General features: G+C 46.4%; 1 protein-coding gene across 2 annotated transcripts; it reads right to left on the bottom strand.

The window, feature by feature from the left end:
- Positions 1 to 1,375: 1,375 nt before the first annotated feature.
- Positions 1,376 to 20,650, bottom strand: SALL2 (spalt like transcription factor 2). 2 transcript variants are annotated; one of them, XM_072624543.1, is made up of 3 exons: positions 20,089 to 20,650; positions 3,163 to 5,996; positions 1,376 to 2,693 (listed from the first exon to the last, which is right to left on the bottom strand). In XM_072624543.1, exons 1-3 carry the CDS (start codon positions 20,159 to 20,161, stop codon positions 2,199 to 2,201), a joined length of 3,402 nt encoding a protein of 1,133 aa, XP_072480644.1. In that variant the 5' UTR covers positions 20,162 to 20,650; the 3' UTR covers positions 1,376 to 2,198. The 2 variants fall into 2 exon arrangements, with proteins under 2 accessions (XP_072480644.1, XP_072480645.1); XM_072624544.1 differs by lacking the exon at positions 20,089 to 20,650 and adding an exon at positions 6,455 to 6,621.
- Positions 20,651 to 21,579: the final 929 nt, after the last annotated feature.

The following is a 21,579-nucleotide window of genomic DNA, read 5'->3' as shown; positions in this document are numbered from 1 at the left end:
AAACTGAATGTGAGAATGAAGGATAGGGATGGTGAGAGGGAGGAGATAAGTAAGTCACAGAGAGAAGGAATGAGGTAAGGCTGAAGACATGGAACAGGGCTGGATTGAAATAATAGTAGCGGGTGGGAAGACAGAATAGAATGAGTGAAAAGAAAAAAAGTGGCTTAGAGAATGAAGAGGCAAGCAGAGAAGAATGAAATGGAACAGTGGGAGAGGGGGTGGGAAGGCAGAGGGAGAGCTCTGCTGGGATTATAGTTGACCTGAAGTAAGGAAGTGTCCATCAATAAAAGCCTCACAGACAGCTGTTACCATGAGAGCTGGCACCTCCACAGAGGACAAGTCAGGTTTAATTAGTTAAATAGCATTATCTGTAACCAATGGGAGTGGGGGAAAGTAGAGAGAATGGAAGGGGTTGTTGACCCACCTCCTTCCTTAGAGAGAATGAAAGAGGAAAGAAACAAGAGACTTACAAAGCTTTGCCAGGAATTAAAGGGACAGGAGCTACTTCTTCCTCATTCTGGGCCTCCCAGTTGTATTTTAAAAAGGAAATCATACAGCTCTGGTGGGGCCAGTTCATTGCTTCTGCCTGAGCTTAAGTAAAGAATAGGTTTACTCACCTCCTTCCCCTTCATCCTGGAGCTGGCCTCACAACAGGAGCTCCTAGTTGAAGCGTCCTACAAATGGCCACCTCGAGGCCTAGAGATTCTGTCAGAAGAAAGGCAATGGAGCCCAAAAATGTGTCAGCACTTCCTCCAAATCAGAATTTGGACCTTACCCTGAGACCAGAGTAGAAAATACCTACTTCACCCTGGCCATATGATGCCTCGGCCCTTCATCCCACTCAGCTGTGTTGGAGGTAGCATGTTATTTTTTGAGTAAGCAGTAGGGGTAAGCCTATTTCTTTATCACATTAATTTATCTCATAGTTTCACAGGGTTGGTTTTTTGTTTTTTGTTTGTTTGTTTCCATCTCTATTTCAAGGAATGAGAGGATCAGTTCACCTTGGCTCCTTCGGCCGACCTGGTGACAACTTGAGGTTTGAGGAGAAGTCAGATGACTATAGAACCAGTTACATGGTGGTGGAATATGGTGGCAGAGGGCCCTCCATTTGTGTAATGGCAAAGAGAAAACCTGAGATGGCAGGAACAGAGAATGGAAATGTCCAACCTTTTGAGGCTAAGGTAGAGGGAGAGAACACTTCCATACTAGAAGTTACAATAGGATAAGACTGGACAAACTCAACCTTAACACCAGATGTTCAATTCTGGCAGAGAACTGGAGGCCTGAAGGGGAAAGGGAGAGAGTTCAATGGTGCAGTACATAGAAACTGCTCTTGCTAAAGAATTTGAGTCACAAGGAGCAAACAACACAGATGCTTGGTCAAAACACCTTTAATGATGGAGAGAAAGACACTAACATCTCCCCTCTCTGCCCTGCACATTTCACTATGTTAGGAATCTCTGGGGCCTACAGTTATAGAGGAGAAGCAGGACTTCTTCGGCAGGATTCCCGAACACTACTCCTCTTCTGGAGTTCCTGTTCCCATATGATCCTATGTTAAGAGTAAATACTACATTTTGTCTGTTACAGGAGGAAGGAGAAGGGCATATATCTCCAGGAGCTAGTCTCCAAAAGTCTGGTTCTGTATAAGAGCCAGATAGTGGTGAAGACATAAGCCCTGGTCCACAGGCAGGGAGAATGGGGAAGAGGAAGAGCTTAGAGAGAAGAGAGATATTCGGGAGAAAGCAGGATCTGGGGAAAAGGGTGGGGGGAAATCTAATAAACTGGAAACACCCCAGTCTAGGAGGACTCTGTGCACTGTTGCACATCTGTGTCATTACTATAGCCAAACATTCACTAGAGCCATTCGATCTGAATTAGGACTCCCTTCTTTCAGAGATATGTCCCAGACCCAGGATGACAAGAGTTCATACCAGGCCTACCCTCCTCATGTCCCCATTTGTACTCTATGAACTGCCCTCAACCCCCAACTAAACTGTTTCTTCCAGAAACGAGCCAAGCTTGCACTCCTCAAGCCCTACACTGGGAAAGCCTCAAGATGAGAAGCTGCCATTCCCCAAAGCCTCTGTGAAGCCACAAAGACGGGGTCAGGAGAAGGCTGACAAGTCCTGCCATACCCACCAACCAATCTCCTTTGCCTAGATGTGACTCTCAGGGCCTGTGGGTTGGCATACCCTTCATTTCTTCTCATCCCATAGGGCTAAGCCATGAACTGCTGCAAAATCCCTGTTGCTGGCACCTTCTGGAACAGAGTGAGGGGCACTGCTGTTTGTTACTTCTTTGCCTGGGTTCTCAGGTACAGTCTTGGATGCAAGAGGCTGGAATATGAGGGGGGCGGTCTTCTCCTTGGCCTCACTGGAGCCTACTGCTGGAGATGACTTCCCAGCCACAGTTCCTGGACCAAACAGGGCAGGTGTTGCCAGGGCAGCAGTGGTGGTAGAGGTGGAGCTGGAACCCGGGGGCTTAGAGGCCAGGCCACTTGACAGGAAAGCTGTATACTGGTTCCAGAAAGAGAGAGGGCCCACCCCCACCAATTGGGCAGGGACGTCCCGGGACAGGAAGTCCTGTAGCTTGACCTGGCCACCAGAGAGGAGGGGTACAGGGCCCTCCAGGGACAGATGCCGGCCCCTTCGGGCTGGGCTGCAATTCCAAACGTGGGTGCTCAGGTGCACCTGCCAGGAGGGAAAGGGAGAGGAAGAGAGGAGAGGGAAGGTTCACCCCTGAAGAACCTAGGCAAGGGTTCCCCCTGGGGATGTGAAGGCCTTCTAGAAGACTCTGTTCCTCACAAGGGTAGAAGGGTCAATGAAAAATTCCACAGGGGACTGTGCCCTATGAATATCAGGATCTCAAATGGGGGGCTGGAGAGGATCTTTGGGGGATATAATTATATCAGGAAGCCCCATTTGTCATTGACAATGATATAAAGGGGCAGGTAAAATCACAGGGGTCCTTCTACAGAGCCCCCAGCCTTTGCTCCTTGGCTCAGGAAGCAGTAGGTACAGCTAAAGGGGCTCACTGGATTGCAGGGTCATCTTTTCTACCAAAAGGACAGAAGCCTGGTGTGGAGACCGAGGCTGAATGGCCTGGGGCCAGGGAGAGTGAAGGTACACTCTGAGGACCATGGGGGGCAAAGGGCTGTACCTGGTGGTGTGCCAGCAGCACGTGCTTCTTGAGGGTGGCCCGCTCAGGGAAGCCCTGCTTGCAGATGCTGCAGGTGAAGAGTGACCCCTCCTTGCTGTGGACTTTGTGGTGTTCCTCCAGGGCTGCCTGGCTGGGACAGGGCTGGCCACACACCCCACAGGATCGCTTACTGCTGCTGCTCACGTTCTCCCCATGCTCCTTCCTTCTGGCTTCCTGCATGCCTGGCCCCTCTGTTATGACAGCACTGGCTACTTCCCCTTCTGGAGAGAGCACTGAAGATGGGCTGCTATTCCCCTCAGGCTGTGCATCCCCCTCAATGCCTCCTGTAGGCTCACTGCTCCCATGCTCCATGGGCTGAGGTTCCTCCAAATTGCCAGCTAGTGTCAGGGAAGGCTGCTGGGCTGACTTCTCACCACTGTCCATTTCCTTCCCAGATATTGCCACTGTGGCTGCTGCCTCGTCCTCCGGACCAGATGCCTCTTCGGAGTCCCCTCTCACAGAAACCGCCTTCTCACCGCCACTCTCTGAGCCCCTCCCAGCCAGGGAATCTTCATCCGTTATATCTTCCTCTTCTTCTTCCTCCTCCTCATCTTCTTCCTCAGATAATTCCTCCTCTGGGGATACCTGCTGCTGTGGCTGCTGCTGCTGCTGGGGGAAGACTCCTGCTGCTTGTGGCCCAGACTGGTCAGCTCCACTTTCCTTTGTAGCCACACCCCCTTCAGGCAGCATGGTACCCCCATTGGGGATCTGTCCACCCAGGTGCATACGGACATGCTGCTGTAGAGTGACAGCATTGGTGAATTTCTTCTGGCAGATGGGGCAAGAGTTTTGGGCCCGGGCAGCAGGACTAGCCTTATGACCTACAAAGTGGGCCCGAAGATTGCCCCGAGTAGAGAAGGCCCTACCACAGACTTTGCATTTGAAGGGCCTCTCTCCGCCATGCTGTCCATAATGGAGTCGCAGGGCCCGGGGACAGCTCAGCACACGAAGGCAGATAACACACTGGTTGGGGCCTGAGGAGGAGGCGGAGGACACCGCAGGGGCAGAGGTGGTAGAGGCCCCTGAAGCAGTAGAGACGGCCCCAACAGCTCCCTGGCCATCAATCTTTTCCACTAATTGCTGTAACTTGGAAGTCTCTGAAGGGGAAGCCCCCAAGGGCTCCAGCACATATGGGAAAGGGAAGCCAGCAGTGGTCTTGAAGTGGTTGGTCAGCAGTGCCCAGCTGGGCAAAGATGTTACCAGTTTACTCAGTTGCATCCTAGTTGTCGGACCAGTTTCCGCTCCTCCAGCAACAGCTGAGCCCTCACTTCCAGGTGGGGTGTTTTCATCTGCTTTGTTCTTTGGTTCCACTGCCTTCATGAGCACAAACTTGTTGAAGGCTGGGAGCCCTGGAGCTGCAGCTGTGCCTGCAGTGGTGGAGAGCAGGGTTAGGCTCTCTGTGGCAGTGAGGGCTGTAGCTGAAGCTGACAGTGGCTTCCGTTCTGCACTCCCTGAAGTGGCTTCCTCCTCAGCCTTCTCTGGAGGCACAGACATGCCATAGGGGAGACCACTGCCTGTGATGACATAATCCAAGTGTTCTGGTACTGGGTGTGGGTTCATCTGTACGTGAGGGTACTTCTCTCGGTGGCGGTGGAAGTGTACCTTTAGGTTGCCTCTAGTGGTGAAGCGGTTGCCGCAGACATTGCACTTGTAAGGTCTCTCACCTGTGTGAGAGCGCAGGTGGATCTGTAGGGCACTGTCGCTGCCAAATACCTTGGCACAAAAGCGGCACTTGTGGCGCCCGCCAGGCTTCTCTAAGGGACCCATCACTTCTCCATAGCCCAGCTCACCACTACCATTCTTTGGTTTCAGAAGACCTGGGGAAGCTGCTGCTTCCAAGCCCCGGGCTGCCCCAAGGCACTGGGCTGCCAGCAGTCCTGTGGTGCCAGGGAATGCCAGGTGGGGAGAGGTGATCAGTTGGTCTGTGGTGCCTGGCAGTGCTGGGGAAGGGGTTGCGGTAGGCGTGGGCTTGTGACTTCGCCCTACCCCACCAGCAGAAAAGGGGTGCTGTGCCCCTAGGGGGTGATAGAGGTGGAAGAAGGCTGGCTTGGGTACATCTGTCCCAGAAGTGGAAGAGGAGGAGGATGAAGAAGACGGTGTAAGTGTCTTACTTGCCTGGCCAGGCTTGATGGGACTGAAGAGGGGTAGCAGGGTCTTGGAAGAGGTGGTTGTACCTGTGCCAGGCAGTTCTGAGGGGCTGGCAGTAGCACCCACAGATTGACCCAAGGAGCCTAGTAGGAGCACTTGACGGCAGATCTGCTCTGTCATCTGCATCTGATGGATCTGTCGCTGCTGCAGGACCCGGAGTTCCTCAAGTATCAAAGGGATGTTCAAGTGACCACTACCTGCTCCAGGAGGAGGCGGGGGAGGTGGGGGTGGAGGGGGTGCAGGGGTAGACTCCTTAGCTAAAGGGGTTGCTCCCAGCTTGGGGCTGGCCAAAATCAGCCCCCCACCTCCACCAACTGAAGTAGCTCCGGCTGTGGTGATGAGAAAGTGGTCTGAAGATTCTTCTCGGCCCCGCTCTGGTCCCCAGCTAGTATCTGTGGGGACCGAGGGCCCAGGATCAGGGGGGTTGCTCTGCTCTGTATCCATAATCTGGGGGCTGTCCTGGCCTTCTGGTCGAGCTTCAGAAGAGGAGGAGGAGTTTGACCTAGAATTCTCCTGGCTCCCGAGGATGACCATTACTGGGGGGTCAGTACAACACGTGTTCTGGTGGGTGAGGAACTCAGCTGGATCAGTGAACTGGGCACAACACTTGGTGCAGACTTGGGGCTGGTCCTCGTCGCCAGTGTCACCTGAAGTAAGGAAAAAAGGATCGGGGAGGGAGTAAAGGTGGGTATGGGAAGAAGGAAGACATGAGTCTCTGATAAAGAACCCACTTAGCATAACCAGGGGTGGGGAGGCCGGGTGGGGGGCTGGTGGTGGTGGTGCTGCTGGAGAAGGGTCTGAGCACCGCCCCCTCCCCCTCCCCGCCCCCACCTGACGCGCACTTCACAGCAGGATCCCCATCCCGCCAGCCCGGAGCACCCCGAGGCTGCAGTCATGCAGGAGATAACCCACACATCCCTCCAGGGGGCTGGGAGGTGGGGGAGGGGCAGCCTTATCTCCGCGGGGGGCGGGGGGCGGGGCAGCGGCCTCCGTGGGGACCTGGCATTGAGCTCCCCTCCCGTCGTAAACCCCTCGCCTATGAAACATCACCTCGGGCCCCCCCTTGCCTTGTAACCCCCTGCCCAGGCCCCGGCTCCTACCGCACCTCTGGGCTCAGCCCGCAGCTCCCCGCAGGGTCCCCCAGGACGACAGCTCCTCCCGGCCTCGTGCGCCATGGTGGGGGTGCGGGGATTGGGGGGACAATGGGGACGGGAGTGGGGGAGGGGAGGTGGTGGCAGCGGCCGCGGTAGCTGCGGCAGCCTCTGCACCCGGGCGTCTGGACTGCGGAGATGGAGCTCGGCAGCAGCGCAGCAGCGCAGGGGGTGGGGGCTCGGGGGCGGGGCCGGGGAGCGGGAGGGCGGGGCCGGGGAGCTGGAGGGCGGGGCTAGAAGAAGAGGCGGCGAGGGAGGAGCTGCTTAGGGAGAGCGCTGGGAAAGGGCAGAGGGGAGGAGCCTCTGGGAGGAAAGGCGAGAGGAGGGCGGGGCCAGGGCGTGAGGAGGGGGGGCGGGGGGGAGAGCATCCTGGGGGGGGAGGGAGGAGAGCATCCTGGAGAAGAGGAGAGCATGGAGGAGGAAGGAGAGCATCCTGGGGGGACGGGGAGAGCATCCTGGGGGGGAGGGAGGAGAGCATCCTGGGGGGGAGGAGAGCATCCTGGGGGGGGAGGAGAGCATGGAGGAGGGAGGAGAGCATCCTGGGGAGGAGGGAGGAGAGCATCCTGGGGAGGAGGGAGGAGAGCATCCTGGGGGGGGAGGAGAGCATCCTGGGGAGGAGGGAGGAGAGCATCCTGGGGGGGGAGGAGAGCATCCTGGGGAGGAGGGAGGAGAGCATCCTGGGGGGGGAGGAGAGCATCCTGGGGAGGAGGGAGGAGAGCATCCCTGGGAGGGGGAGGAGAGCATCCTGGGAGGGGAGGAGGAGAGCATCCTGCGGGGAGGTGTTGAGCCCACCTGTAAATCGGGTGCCCCCACCAATACTAGACTTCTTGATTCATCCACACCCCCTTACCTGCCCTTATCTAGGTAATGACCTGGCCACAATAGTATATAGAGAGAGCACGGCTGGAGGCAGCCCTGCTAATGAGAGGACTGCCCCCAAGTGAGCTAATTTTTATTTGGAGGAAGGGTGTGATGAACCAGGAAGGCCTGAATGCCCAAGCAGGTGATCTGAGAACTTCTTTTCTCCAGAAAAGTCTGGAGAAAACAAACTTATAAGCCCCACTAATGTATTCCCGGTGGACTTTTCACAAAGAATGATGGCCAGCTTTCCCCCTATGGCAGAACTCTAGGTAAAATTTTTCAGGCCCAACAGTCACTGCTACTTCCTCTCCATGGACTCCTTGCCTTCCCCCTAAATACATGAATGCAGAAACCCTGGAGGCCTCCAGGAAAAGCCTGCTTCCTGAATAATCTAGGTTTCAAGCACAGACATGGTTGAACAAAGGTGCTACCTCCTGTTTAATAGTATTATCTTCTATCTCTTCCAAAGTTACTAGCCTGCTTGGGTCTGGGACAATATTTTGAAAATTATTGAAGAGACGAAAAGCTTCTGAGAAAGGGGGAAGGGCAGGCTATTCTCATGAGATAGACAAAGCAAAGAAAGCAATGGACCAAGGAAGTGATTTGGGCCAGTTATGTGGTCCCTGAATTCTCTGTTTCATGATACATACTCTGCCTGTGTTACTAGAAATGGCTAGTGCTTTTCAAGAGGGAGCTTCTTAGAATCATTAAAATTTCAAGTTGGAAGGGATCCAAGAGGTCATTAACTAAAAAATGAATTAACCTCTACTACATTTCCTGCCAGTAAGTGGTGTGGTGAAGAGCCCTGCCATGAGTCAAAAAATCTGGGTTCTAATCCCAGCTCTAAGACCAATTAACTACATTACCTTGTGAAGTCACATTCTTTCTGTAGCGTTTATTCGAAGACCTCACCATCTGGGAAGTCCTTTCTGTAACCTCTTAAGGTGTTCCCCAATGTTCTCTCCTCAGCCTTTCCCCATACTTACCTCTTTAGCAGTTTCATTCACAGGCCCCCTCTTCACCTTGAGATATTGTCTCTAAGGAAATAATTTTCAGATCTATATTTTGAGAAAGCTTGACCTTTCTCCTGAGTCAGCATTTTCAAGTGCTGACAGGACATTTGCACCTGAATTTTCTCCTGGGATCTCAAACTCATGTCCCAGAGTGTCCCAGACCAAGCTCATTATGTCTTTCCCCAAACCTTCTTCCTCATTTGACTGTTTCTGTCACTGGAACCATCTTCTACCTACCAGTGTTAGAAAGTTCGGTGATATCTTTGAATTATCCTTCTCCTCCACTTCTCATAGCCAGTCATTTGTTAAGTCCTATGGATTTTTCTTCTCTAATATGTTTCATCCACCTCTCTGTAATGTGTTTTATCTACCTTCTCTCCATTCCCACTTACCACCAGCATAGTACAGGCCCTACTTATTACCGACTTGGACTACTGCAACAGACTCCTAATGAATCTTCCAATTTCTATGCTCTTCCCTCCCTAAGATATTTGCTTTTTATCTGCCTTTTGAAAAGATCTGGACTTGGAACTTTTCTGTTGCCTAATGAACCAAGTTCAAACTACTCTGTCTGGCATTCAAAGCTTTCTACAGTTTAGTTACACTATACTTTTCCAATCTTTTCTCATATAAATCTTCCATATATACTCCATTCAAACTGAACTACTTACCATACCCTGTATATGCCTCATCATTTCACACCTCCATCCCTTTGCTTATGTTTTCACTCATGCTTGGAATACTCTTTCAGACAGAGGTCTCAACTCCCTAACCCCCACTGAACAATAAAAACTGCTCCATTTACTCAGGACATCCCATACTTCCCAACTGCAACCAGAAACATGATGGGTTAATCACAAAAGCTTTGGCTAAGAGTCAGGAGTCCGATGTTTACTACACCTGACCTGAAACCCTTCATTAGAGCTTTCAGAAAGAGATTGATGAGAAGAAGCAGATCCTATAGTTGTTGGTGGTGGAGAAATTCCTGAGAATCCTGTTTGGGGGCATAGGAGTTGAGTGAAGTCAGAACACCCAGAAAACAGAGAAGGAAATGATCATCAAGGCCTTGGTCTACATGTTTGAAGAAAGAATTATACCTTTGCCCTTTCTCTAGGACAGGAGTTCTTAACTTGGGGTACACAGACTTCCAAGGGATCTCTAAGTAGATTTTTGGGGGTATGTGAACTTGGCTGGGAAGAAATTTTATCTTTATTCTCACTAACCTCTAAATGAAAATTCGTATTTCTTTCAGTTATGGAGGTAGTCCCACATTCTATTCTGAGAAGGACTTCTACAGGCTTTGACAAAGGAGTCCATGACACAAAAAGATTTAGAACCTTTGCTTTAGAAAGAAACTTAGAGGAGGAGATGGGAATGATCTCAGGGCTTTTGAAAGCTGAATCCCAGCCATAATGAACAAGCAGTTCTCCAAATTGGAGATACTGACTCATTCATGCCTCTGCACATTTACCCAGGCCAGCTCCCATGCCTGGACCATACATGTATTCCTTCAACATCATCTTTCAGAATACTTCTCTTTCTTCAAAGCTCAGACCAAGTCCCATCTTTCTTGGTCCTTATTGCTGAAATTATTTTCTCTCTTTAAGTTTCCTAGGGCAGTTTGTCTGATCCTCTTCTTTTTTTGTTTTCATTCCATTCACACTCTACCTGGTTTCATGTTTATTAATATATATGTAGCCTTCTCCAAGCCTCACCTTTTCATCCCTGGTGTAGCAGAATGCTAGACTTGTATTCCTTTACTAGCTATATAACTTATATAACCTCTCTGAGTCTCGGGTAACTCTCAAAGGCTGGTCCATGATAGATTGTCATTATACCAACTCTAGATGCTATAGATCTAGTTGGACATACAATAAATCACTAACATATCCTTCCTCCCATCCCTCTTTCTCAACTCAGGTAGAATGTTAGCTTCTTCAGGGCAGGAACTAAGCTGTTTTTCATCTTTGTATCCTTAACGAAGATGCCTTGCACATGGCTGGCATTTAATAACTGCTTGTTGAATTAAATTGTTAAGTACTCACCTTATTCATTTTACTTAATCCCTGAGTTAGCCATTAAATGGAGATCATAATAGTTGCCACAAATTACTCCTTAAGTGGAGATAATCATAGTTGTTCTACCTCATAAGAAGTATGATAAGGCTAAAATGAGACATTTCAGTGCTTCAGAAGCCACATGATTTTTTCAGTGTGGATAGTCTTTCCACAGAAGCAGATTGTCTGTGAATTTAGGAAAAAAATTTTTGGTAACTATTTCAGTATCATTAGTTTCTTTTGTAATAATTTGTATTTTATTTAATGTATTAGAAAACATTATTCTACTAGGACAACAATTTATACAAAGACAACACTAGAGAAAAACACTTTGAAAGATGTTAGAACTATGATCAATGCAAGGATAAACCATGAGTCCAAAGGCCTGAAAATGCCCAGCACCCTCCCCACCTCCTATTAGAGAGGTAATCAACTCAAAATGCAGAGAGATATACACTTTGGGGCATGGTCAATGTGAGATTTTGTTTGGCTAGGTTATGCATGTTTATGACAAGATATTTTGTTTATTAAATGGGAGGGGGCAATGAGAGATTATGTGAACTAAGTAGATTTATTTTAAAAAAATTAAAGCTAAAAGCATTGTTCTGAGAAGGAGTCTATAGACTTCACTAAGTTGGCAAAGGGGCCAATGGACCCCCAAAAGTTAAGAATCTCTTCTTTAAAGAGTTTTAGTGAGTGACTATGGACCGAAAATTTCATCGTTTAGAGAACAATCTTGGGTAGATTGGTCTACAGATGACAGCTAAAGGAGCTAAAATGAGATAATAAATGGAAAAATCTTCAGTGACGTATACACAAAACATAAATGTTATTTTCTATGCTGAGCATCATGAATTGGGGGGCTTATATGATAGGCAATCTTTACCAGATTTCTTTTCCAGGACTTCATTGTGGTATGGGGAATGATTTTGGGTTCTCAGAGGCTATACCAGAGGAACATAAAAGTCTTGCTAACAGAGAAAGGTCCAATATTGTGGAAAGATCTGTCTACCTAATTTTGAGGGGGCTTATCCCTGGAGGATTCATCCCTGGGCAGTGATTTCTTTTGGCCACTATTGATTTACTAAGAGGCATAGATGAAAACGGAATGCATTCCATGAAAGTGGAAAGCGATAAAGTCAGGAAGGGCAGATTCAGGAGCAGCAAAGGAGGCCAGTTTGCACAGAATGTAGAAGGTACAAAGCAGAACGATGTGTCCCAGGGCCCCACAACCTGCAGCTGGAGAGATACTTACTGCCTTTGAGCAGTTTGTGGGCAGACGGAAAAAAATGTAGAGGGAAACATCCTTTGTATGTAGAGGAATTCCTTTGGCATACTGCAAGAGCAATCCTTGGGCAGCAGGTTGTGGAGGCGGGAAAGGGGCTCTTTAATAGCTAAACTGAGAAGTTTCAATTGACCTAGGAGCAATGGGGAGCCACTGCAGATTATGGAAGAGCAACAGCGACATGTTCAAACCTGTGTTTTGGAATGGTTATTTTGTTAGCTGTGTGGATGACAGATTAGGGGGAGTAAAATGGAAGAAGGGAGATAAATTAGAAATGTGTAACAATAACCGAGACAGTCTACTAAGTCACGGAAGATTTGCAGTCTGCCTAGGTGGAGGGAGTATCATCTAGGAAACCATACATTTTGTAGCTACTGAAGCATATACATGTATAGTAACACACTTCTGCCTCTGTTTCCCTGGCTTCTTATAAGACTCAGCTCAAATCCTATCTTTTATAGGTGACCTTTTCCGGTATTCTCAGCTACCTGTTGCCTTCCCCTCCCATATTACTTTCTACCTACTCTGTGTTTATTTCCTAATGATAATAATAATATTAACACTCTCTTTTACATAGAGCTTTAAGGTTTGCAAAATGTTTTATATTTAGTATCTCACTTAATCCTCACAATGACTTTGAGAGGTGGATGCTTTTATTATCCCTATTTTACACATGAGGAAACTGAGGTTTCCCGAGGCTGAGTGACATACCTGGAGACAGGTAGTTTGCAAAGTTTGTCTGACATGTGGTTTGAACTCAGGTCTTCCTGACTTTAGATTCTGCTGAACTTAGTTATTTACATATTGTTTTCTCCATTAGAAAGTGAGCTCCTTAAGGGCAGAGGTAATTTTTGCCTTCGTTTGTATGACCTTAGCACAGAGCTCATTGACTGTTGGTTGACAGACTGGTAGGCACGTCAATATGGTAATAATGATGATATTACCACATATGTAAAGACCAGACCAGCTTTGTGGTGTTGCTTTATTATTTCTGGCAATGCCTTCTTAAACTAGGATGGTTCATTTCTCTAGTGGAAGTCTCAATTGATTTGCAGTTGTTACTGGGGATAAGGACTGGACCTCTGATTTCATTGGAACTCCTGGGTAAGGAAATTCCCTTTACCAATGCAGGTCAGTATCTTCTTGGAAACTTTAAGTCTTTTAAGAGTTGCCTAGAGCACAGAGAGCCACTTGTCCAGGGTCACATGGTCAGTATATACCAGCAGTGGAACTTGAACTCAGGTTTGTAGTTGTAATGCCCTACTTTTTTATTAAGTTTCATTAATGATACCTACCCTCTTTCTCATCATGATCTTTGTTTGTTGTTTGTTTGTTGTTTTGTTTTAAAGCCATGAAGTCATAGAATTTTTGAACTGGAAGGGACTTAGAGATCGGAGAAGGCAATTAGGAGTCAGGAAGACTCATCTTCCTGAGTTCAAATCTAGTCTTACTAGCTATGTGACCCTGGGCAAGTCACTTAATCCTGTGTGCCTCAGTTCCTCATCTGTAAAAATGGACTGGAGAAGAAATGGCAAACCGCCCCAGTGTCTTTGCCAAGAAAACCCCAAATGGGGTTAGGTAGAGTTGGATACAACTGAACAACCAGTAGAGATTATGGAGTGCCCTACCACCTCCCATCCTCTCCATTTATAATCAGGGAAATTGAGAAGGTTAAGTGCCTATAGTCACACAGTTATTTTTTGGAGCTACAATTCAGGTTTCTTGATCAACCCCCATCCAATTCAAGTAATTTTACTCAGAGAATCCCGGATAATCAGTGAAACCTAAGGACTCAAGGTGAGTCCTCTTAACTGATCCTATAGTCTTTTGCTTGCAGCCTTAATCCTGGAAACCATATTGATAAAAAAAAAAAAAGATCCATTCAGTTTTGGAATGCATGCCAAGGATAAGTACAGCATTTTTTCAGAAGAAAGAAACTGAAGCTCAGAGAGGTTAAGGGTCTTCTTCAAGGTCACACAGCAATTGAGTGGAACTAAAGCCAGAATTCAGGTTTCCTGATATCAGTCTGGTGCTTTCTGAAGCATAATGACCCTGTCCTGCTTCCCTGAAGTGAGAGAAATTGCCTTATGTGGCCACTACCTGTCAATTGCTCTTTGCAGTCAGTAAAGAAAAGGAAGTCAGATGGAGGCCCTCTACTGAGCGTTTGTTAATTAGCATTGAATATTTGATCTCAGGTTGCTGTTTTTGCCAAGTCTTCTGACAAGAAAAAAAGAAACCCTTTTCTTTTCATCTTCTCCAGGGAAACACTGTCCCCTTTCTTACTTTTTAACTCAACTTGCTTTCTGATCCGTAAGTTGATCTGTATTCTCCTTTAAGGTAAATTTAGCCTGTGGTGAAAGGTGATGGATCAACAGTTTCTTGTAAAGAGAGACACTATTTCCCAGCACTTTGGAGCTGGGGGGTTGGGGGTGGGTAGGAACTTTCTTTCCCTGAGGGGCCTAGGTTTGGTCAAACAGGCACTAATGGAAACCCAAACACAAATAAGTTAAAACCAGATGGTATCCCTATTTAACAGATAAAGTGAAAAAAGTCATCCTGGGTTAGGTGGAAAAAGGAATAACTGTACCATTAAAGCTCAGAAATCACGTTTTAATCTAAAAAGGAACCTAGAAGGTCACCCCTTTTGGACTCTTTAACCATGCTCCCCTCATTCATCTGCCGTTTTGAGCTGAGCTGAGAATATTGGGAGACAAGAGAGGAGAGATTGACAAGGTGAGATGGGTCCTAAGGAAGCTTTTACGCTTGGTGAGAAATGGAGGAGTAGAAGCTACCAAAAAAACTTCCAAAGAAATGGTAAAGGAAACTAGAAGAGAGAAAACATTAAACACCAGGATCCCCCTTTCAAAATTATGAAGTGAATTAGGTTGTTTTCAGCACCCCCAACTTCCCTCCTTCCTCTTTTCCTATTCCTATCTCCCCTTACCCTCCAGCCAAGACAAAGACCCAATAACCTTTGCTCCTTCTCCCTTCTCTCTCCACCCAGCAAACAGAAGACCTTGGAGAAAGGTTTTACACCTTGGTGTGTATTTAAGCCCTGGGTCACCTTTCTCAGCTGTATTTGTATTTTAAGCCTTACTTATCTCTTATTGTACTAAGGTTAAAGGAATTTCAAACAGCAATCAGTAAATAGGGGATTTTTTTTAGGTAGTAGGGGAGTAATTTTAAGACCCTTGAAATCATGTCACATATAAGCCTATACAGAATGAAGTTTACACTCAACAAGTAGCTTCCACAACTCTTTTTGTCCTTCAGAAGTACAGCTTCATCTTTTCTTCTTCCTGATCTCTCTCTGTCTCTCTTTGTCTCTCTCTCTGTTCCTGCCTGTCTCTCTATCTCTCTTTACCATTGTCTGTAACTATGACCCTCTCTAGGGTCATTGTTGGTCCAATGCCAGATTGGAGAAAGGGGCTCAGTCATTCCTAGTCTCAGTCCTTCATGGGGAAAATATATACCCATCTCTAAAGTCTTTTCCAGCCCAACATTACACATTATTTTGATCACTTTTGATCACATACAAAGTGCCTTTTTAAAAAGTGCGTTTTTAGCAGGAAGAAACTTGGTACTCTACTCAGAATATAAGACTATTTCCAGTGTATTCTGGCAGTCGGAGGGAATTGTGGTCTGGCCAGAGGCGCAGAATCATAAGCTACCAGAACCTAGGATGGGGTTGGATAGGATCTTTAGAAATCATCTAGTCCAATATGTTTATTTCTCAGTTGAGGACACTGAGCCCCAGAAAGGTAAAGTGCTTTGCCCAAAGTCACACAGCTTGTTAGTGTGACTAACCATGACAAACTCAGGGTCTCCTGAGTTCCACTGATGTGATATTTTTTCACTAAGTCATGCTTCTGGCCAGCAGGCTGGGTCCTGGTGCCAGCTCTGCCGCTAACCCACTGAGTACCTAAGTGTATCTCACCTCAAGTTCATTCCTCCCTCTGGGGGGAGTCTCCTAAATTATCCATTTGTAAAATGATGGTTGAAAGAGGTAGGCTGTGAGCTAGGGTAAGGAAAATAAAATTAGTGACCTCTAAGCTTTAGAATTCTGCAGTCTATATAATATTTCTAATCGTAAGGTCCCTGCGACCAAATAGTTAGAGAATATTTTTCCTTTAGAAAGTGAAATGAATAAAATAAATAAACATTGTTTTTGCTTATTTTCCCTTTGCTGACTGCCAGCTTAAATCTAATGTGTTCTCCATGTTACCTCTAGGTGTCTTGGTGGCTATCCTGTTTTCTACCTTTCACTAAATAACTGGGTTTCTGATTCTTTCCCAGCTGTATTAGTTTGTACTCCCCTGCCCCCCCTTCCCCTTTCATCCATTACATTCTCTAATGCATATTTCTAGCCTAGAGACAGACAGACCTCTTCTCTGGAGTCTCCCCATAATGGGTTACTTCACTTTCATCACCAAAGTGCAGTATTTACTGGTTTTGGCTGGTGTCTTGAGCAGTAACTTTTGAGCAAAAGAAAGGGTGGAAGAATACCTCTCCATACCATTCTTACTTTCCCAAGAAGCTAGGTGATATGGGCAAGTCTCTGGGCCTTGAAAATGAATAACAAAGAACTTTGGGCTACTTGCATGGGTATGTATCAGACTCTGATGGGAAGTCAAAGAACCAGGGTAAAACCTGTGTTCCCAAACACTCACTAAAAATGCTTTCTTGATGTTTACTCTGAGGCCAGGAATTTCACATGTATGTCAAAGGACATGGTATTTCCCAAACTGTTTTGGTGATTAATGAAGGCTTTCCAAAGCTCATCCAGTTAGAAAATGTCACTAGGGGAAAGAGGTTATTGGGCATAGAAAAAAAGATGGAAAGAAAAATTAGTATTTTAAAATGAGCAGCCTCAAGATCATAGAAGTATAAAAGTATAAAAGAAGTATAAAAAAGCCCTTACTGTGGAACCCAAGGGGAAGACTGAACTAATGCACATAAAACACTATATAAATGTTACCTATTAAGAGCAATATATATATACATATGTCATATATACAAGGTATCCCAAAAATATTAATGACATTTTAAGTTTTAGTAGCATAGTTCAAACTTTTGGAAAGCCCTGTTATCTATCTCTCCTATCCATCTCTCTCATATCTATCTGTATTTTTCTATCTCATATTCTTCTCTCTCTATTATACACACTATGTCTATATGTTAATAGCCATAGAATATATATTTAGTTAGAAGTGACCTTAGAGATCATTTTGTCCCATTATTTGTTTTACATGAGGAAATTTTGGGCCAGAGAAGTAAAGTAACGTCTCCAAGGTCATATTGTTAATTCATGATAGATCCTAGTTCATTATTTTTCCCATTGCACCATGCTACTTTCCATATTATGGCCAAGATGTATATTTTTTCCCCCAAACTCTATCTGTCCTGCCTAAACCTGGAATTTAGATTTTCTCCTGTTTCTGTCTGGCCATATTGCTCAATGCTGTGACTAGTCAGAGCAGAATCCATCCAGGCAGTAAACTAAATCCTGATGATAATGTTATGAAATGCAAAGGCATCTGCCTAATGCCTAATCCTAGAGAACCCAGGAAAATTTATGAAGCATTATTCTAGGGCAAAGACCATTTGGATTCTTTCAGAGAGAGCTGGAACCTTTTGAGTAAGAACTGTGTGCAGCGCTGGAGTGCCTCAAAGGAAAACCAGACACTTGCCCAGTGTCCTGTGAAGTCACCAGAACTCAGAACTTTTCTTGTGGTAGAGAGGAAGGGAAGTAAGCAACAAAAGCCCAGAACTCTGGAGAACTTGGTCTGGTGACCTGGGCACCATGGACAACTGTCTGATCTGCCCTGTGCAAGCTGTTCCTGACCCCTTGTTTAAAATCTATTTGGAAAGCAGGATACCACTGGAAAGTATAAGAAAAACCCTTTGCAAACTTCATCGGTATCAACAAGGTCAATCACAGTCAGAATGATAATAGCTAATATCGATAATAAAAGTAGTGTTTACAGCTAACATTTATGTGGCCTTTACTATGTGTCCTGGCCTGTGCTAAGCGCTTTACAATGATTTTCTCATTGGATCCTCACAATAGCCCTGTGAGCTAGGCGTTATTAGTGCCCCCATTTTACAGTTGAAGAAACTAAGGCAGGCTAAAGTTACGTGACTTGCCCAGGGTCACAAAGCTAGTGTCTGAGGACAAATTTGAACTCAGCTCTTTCAGTCTCCAGAGCCAGCCCTCTGTCCACTGTGTCATCTAGCTATCAGTTAGTTGTTCATGTTTAGGTGGTTCTGAAGAGCGAGCACTTAGTAAACCCAAGGAATTGGATGACAGCCATCCTAAAAGAGGCTGCAATCCCTTCCCTGCCCTTTGGTCTGACTTTGTATTTCTGGTCTTTTCTTAATCAAAGGCAGCACTAAAAATGGAGTTACTGTCTATTTCATACTTCAGACTGTTTCTAGTGGTGATGATTTATGTGACATTATCTATACATCGCCAGTATCCAAGGTGTGTGGAATGGAACAACTGGGGAGAGTAAAAGTTCTGTACTGGGTGGCCATTGGAGACTTCTTTCTGACCCTCTTTGGTAACAGTGGTTTTTCCTTGAGCTGCTTGGTACTGGGGGTGAGTTAGCAGGCAGAAACGAGCAGAGAAGCAGGGCTATGGTTGACTCCAGGGGTTCAGCATCGCTCCACGATGGAACCAGCAGGGGAGCTGGGCTGTGAAATGATTCCTATCCTCTCAGGGAGATCTCCTGTAGAGCATGAGGAAAAAACAACCTGCCTAGAAGCAGCACTATGAAGGACTAATTTGGCGTAGGATTGGTAGGAAGCCATAACCACTCTACTACTAAATACGGACACAGCAGGATTCTAGGAAATTTTGGAACATCTGAACTGGGCTTTCCATAAGAGTCGGAGAAAATGCAGTTCACTCAAACCACAATCTGTGTGCCAAGGAAGGCTGTTCCACAGTCAGAAGCCCACTGTGAACTGATCTCTGTGGCCCCTAGGTCTTTTTCCTAGCATGGAGGGGAGGGGGAATTTCACCTGTGACCCCATTCTTTGCTAAATAGGTTACCTAGGAGTCTGTTTTTCATGGAATCCATTCTGTAACCTCTAGCCAAACTCACCAGAGTTCCCTAGTTCTGTCTGATTCATTTCCCTCTTACCTTGGGGGAAGTTGTACTAGTATATCATGATGGTTGCCCCACCTCGCCTGCTCAGTACATGACCTTTGGGCTCACGTAGCCAGATTCTCTCTAGAGTTCAGTATGTCATCATAGAGGCTTTGTATACTTAAACATCCATCCTTCCCACTGAATAATTTAGTGAATTTTGACATAGTGACATTGGGACAGGAAGTTAGGACAGCAGCATCCTTGTTCTAGCTATAATTCTGACCTATTGTGTGACTTGGAGCATTATAGTCTCTCTGACACTCAATATAATCCCTTGCACATAATAAGCCCTTAACAAATATTTGTTGAATTTAGTACTCTATTTGTAAAGTGGAAATATTAAAAGTTGCCTCTGCCTATAGGAGTGCTGGGAGAATAAATAAAAGTTGTAAAACAAAAAGCTTTTTGTCATTTTAAAGAAAAAAATCTCCACAAATCCAAGGTTTTTTTTTATAATAGTGGATAATATGATAATATATACATCCATATTCACATTTATATAAGCTACATCAGCGACTAAAAAGCCCCTTTTGCAAACTCCCACACTTTTACTCTCCAGTCTCCTCTGAAATAAGCCTTGTTGCACAAGCCTAAACCACTTACACTGGCTGACCCCCTCTAACATCTACCCCAAATGACACAGATTCACACCAAAAACCAGGTCTGATTCCCACTGTCACAGATAGGCACTCTCCCTTGGGAGAGCTCTTCTGATCTCTTCTCTCTCAACTCAACAATGAGAAACTTTTTTTCTCCTCCCTCTCAGGGGAACATGCACGTTTTTATCCAACTCATTCTCCTGCAACCCAACTCCCCAGAAAGAAAAGGGGGAAAATCCCACCCCTAAGAGACAGTCTTCAGGTCTGAGGTCGTTACTTAGCAACGGCACAAAGACCAGCCAGCACAGGGGACATGAAGAAAAACTCTTTGGGTGGGGGAGACAGAGCCAGTTTGGAAACTCCATTTTCATTGAGAGGCAAACAACAGGAAAACAAAAAGAGAAAGGACGCCAAGGAGAGCTGAGGGGGCCCACTCCCCAATCCAAGTTACCCCATGAAGCCCATAAGCCTTGTTTCTTGACTCCTTCAATGATAAGGCTTCTCCTGCCTTCTTTCTGGATGCCAACCTCTGCCCACCTCCCAGGTGCTCTCCCCCAACTACTACCCTGCTTTCCTGGGCTTGGTCCCACTTCTCATCCCTCCCTGGGACACCCACCGTTCTCAGAAGCGGTGGAACCGTCGCAGTCCGAGATTAACTGTTGGGGTTTCCGTTGCTTTCGCCGAGACATACCCAGGCCAGAGAGAGGTGGGGAAGGGAGGGGCGATCGTTCACTTAGTTTCAATAAGGGTGACTTGGTCCTGTCTGCCTCTTTGGTCTGGAGCCAGTGGATGCCTCTCCCAGGGCAGGTCACTCTAGAACAGAGGTTCTTCCTCTCCAAAGAGAAATTGGCGCTCTCTCTCTCTCTCTCTCTCTCTCTCTCTCTCTCTCTCTCTCCACTCACTCAATATCTTTCTTCTCTTGTTTTCTCTCTTCTCTCTCTCTCTCTCTCTCTCTCTCTCTCTCTCTCTCTCTCTCTCTCTCTCTCTCTCTCTCTCTCTCTCTCTCTCCTCTCTCTCCCTCTCTCTTTTACTGTCTCTCCCTTGCTCTCACTCCTCTCAAGTCTTTAAAGAGGAGACGCCCCCTTTTTTTCTTCTGCTTCTTCCCCAGGCTTCAGCAGCTCCCATTGTAAAAGCAAAAATCCTAATCTTTCCGCACACTCTTTTCTTTTGTACTGCAGTGGAAAGGATTTAACCCATTCCTCTCTAGGAGGGCTCCTGTGTCCTCCTCTCCCCATGATGTCCACTCTGAGCACTCTCCCTGCCTTTTTGCCTCGATATCTCTTTCTTTGAGATCTTCCCTGTGCATTTTGGTTCTCTGAGGAACCCTAAATTGAGAGCTGCATTGTGGCTGAACAGGGGTCACCCCAGTCTAGTCTCATAATATGGCTATTTCTAGGGGTGGGAGCTTTGTGAAATTTCTAGTTGGGGAAGTAAGAAAGAAGTCAGTTGCATTAATTTGAGAGCAAGGAGAGCATATCAAGGCTATTTAGAGACTTCGAAACAACAGTAGTTATCCCAACAAGGTCCACAGGAGGGTTAGTAATTTCACTGAGGGAAATAATTGCTAGCCATACAGAATCATTAGAAATATGTAGGTGTGTGGATATTTTCCCACCTCAAAGACCGCCTGTATTCCTCGGTTATAAGGGCAATCATATGGAAGATGGTATAGACTTATTCTGTGTAGTTCCAGAAGACAGGATCAATGGGCAGAAGATTTTGACTGAATACAAAGGACTTTACTACCATAACTGTCCAGTAATGAAATGGGTCCCCTTTGAAGTAATGAGTTCCCCATCACTGCAAGTATTCACACACTCAAAGAATACTACTTGTTGGAGAAGTTGTAGAGGGGGATTCCTGCATGGATGGGAGATCTCTGACTAGATGGTTACTCATAATTCCAGTACCCAGTGATGTTCGGATTCATCTTTCTTGGCCTCAGATTTCTTGTCTCTACCATGGGAGGGATTGGACTAGGTGATGTTGAAGGTCCCTTCCAGCTCTAATATTCTGATTCTAGGATTCTATCGTTTTCTCTTCTGGCAAACAACTGAATCGTCCAAGCCCTACTTAGCCATAAACTCAGTCAGTGGTGTTTCATATT

The sequence above is a fragment of the Notamacropus eugenii genome, chromosome 7 (assembly GCF_028372415.1).
Source record: "Notamacropus eugenii isolate mMacEug1 chromosome 7, mMacEug1.pri_v2, whole genome shotgun sequence".
In the NCBI taxonomy this organism is placed as follows: Eukaryota; Metazoa; Chordata; class Mammalia; order Diprotodontia; family Macropodidae; genus Notamacropus; species Notamacropus eugenii.
Note: the sequence above shows the minus strand (reverse complement) of the source record. Positions and strands in the feature narration are given on the sequence as shown.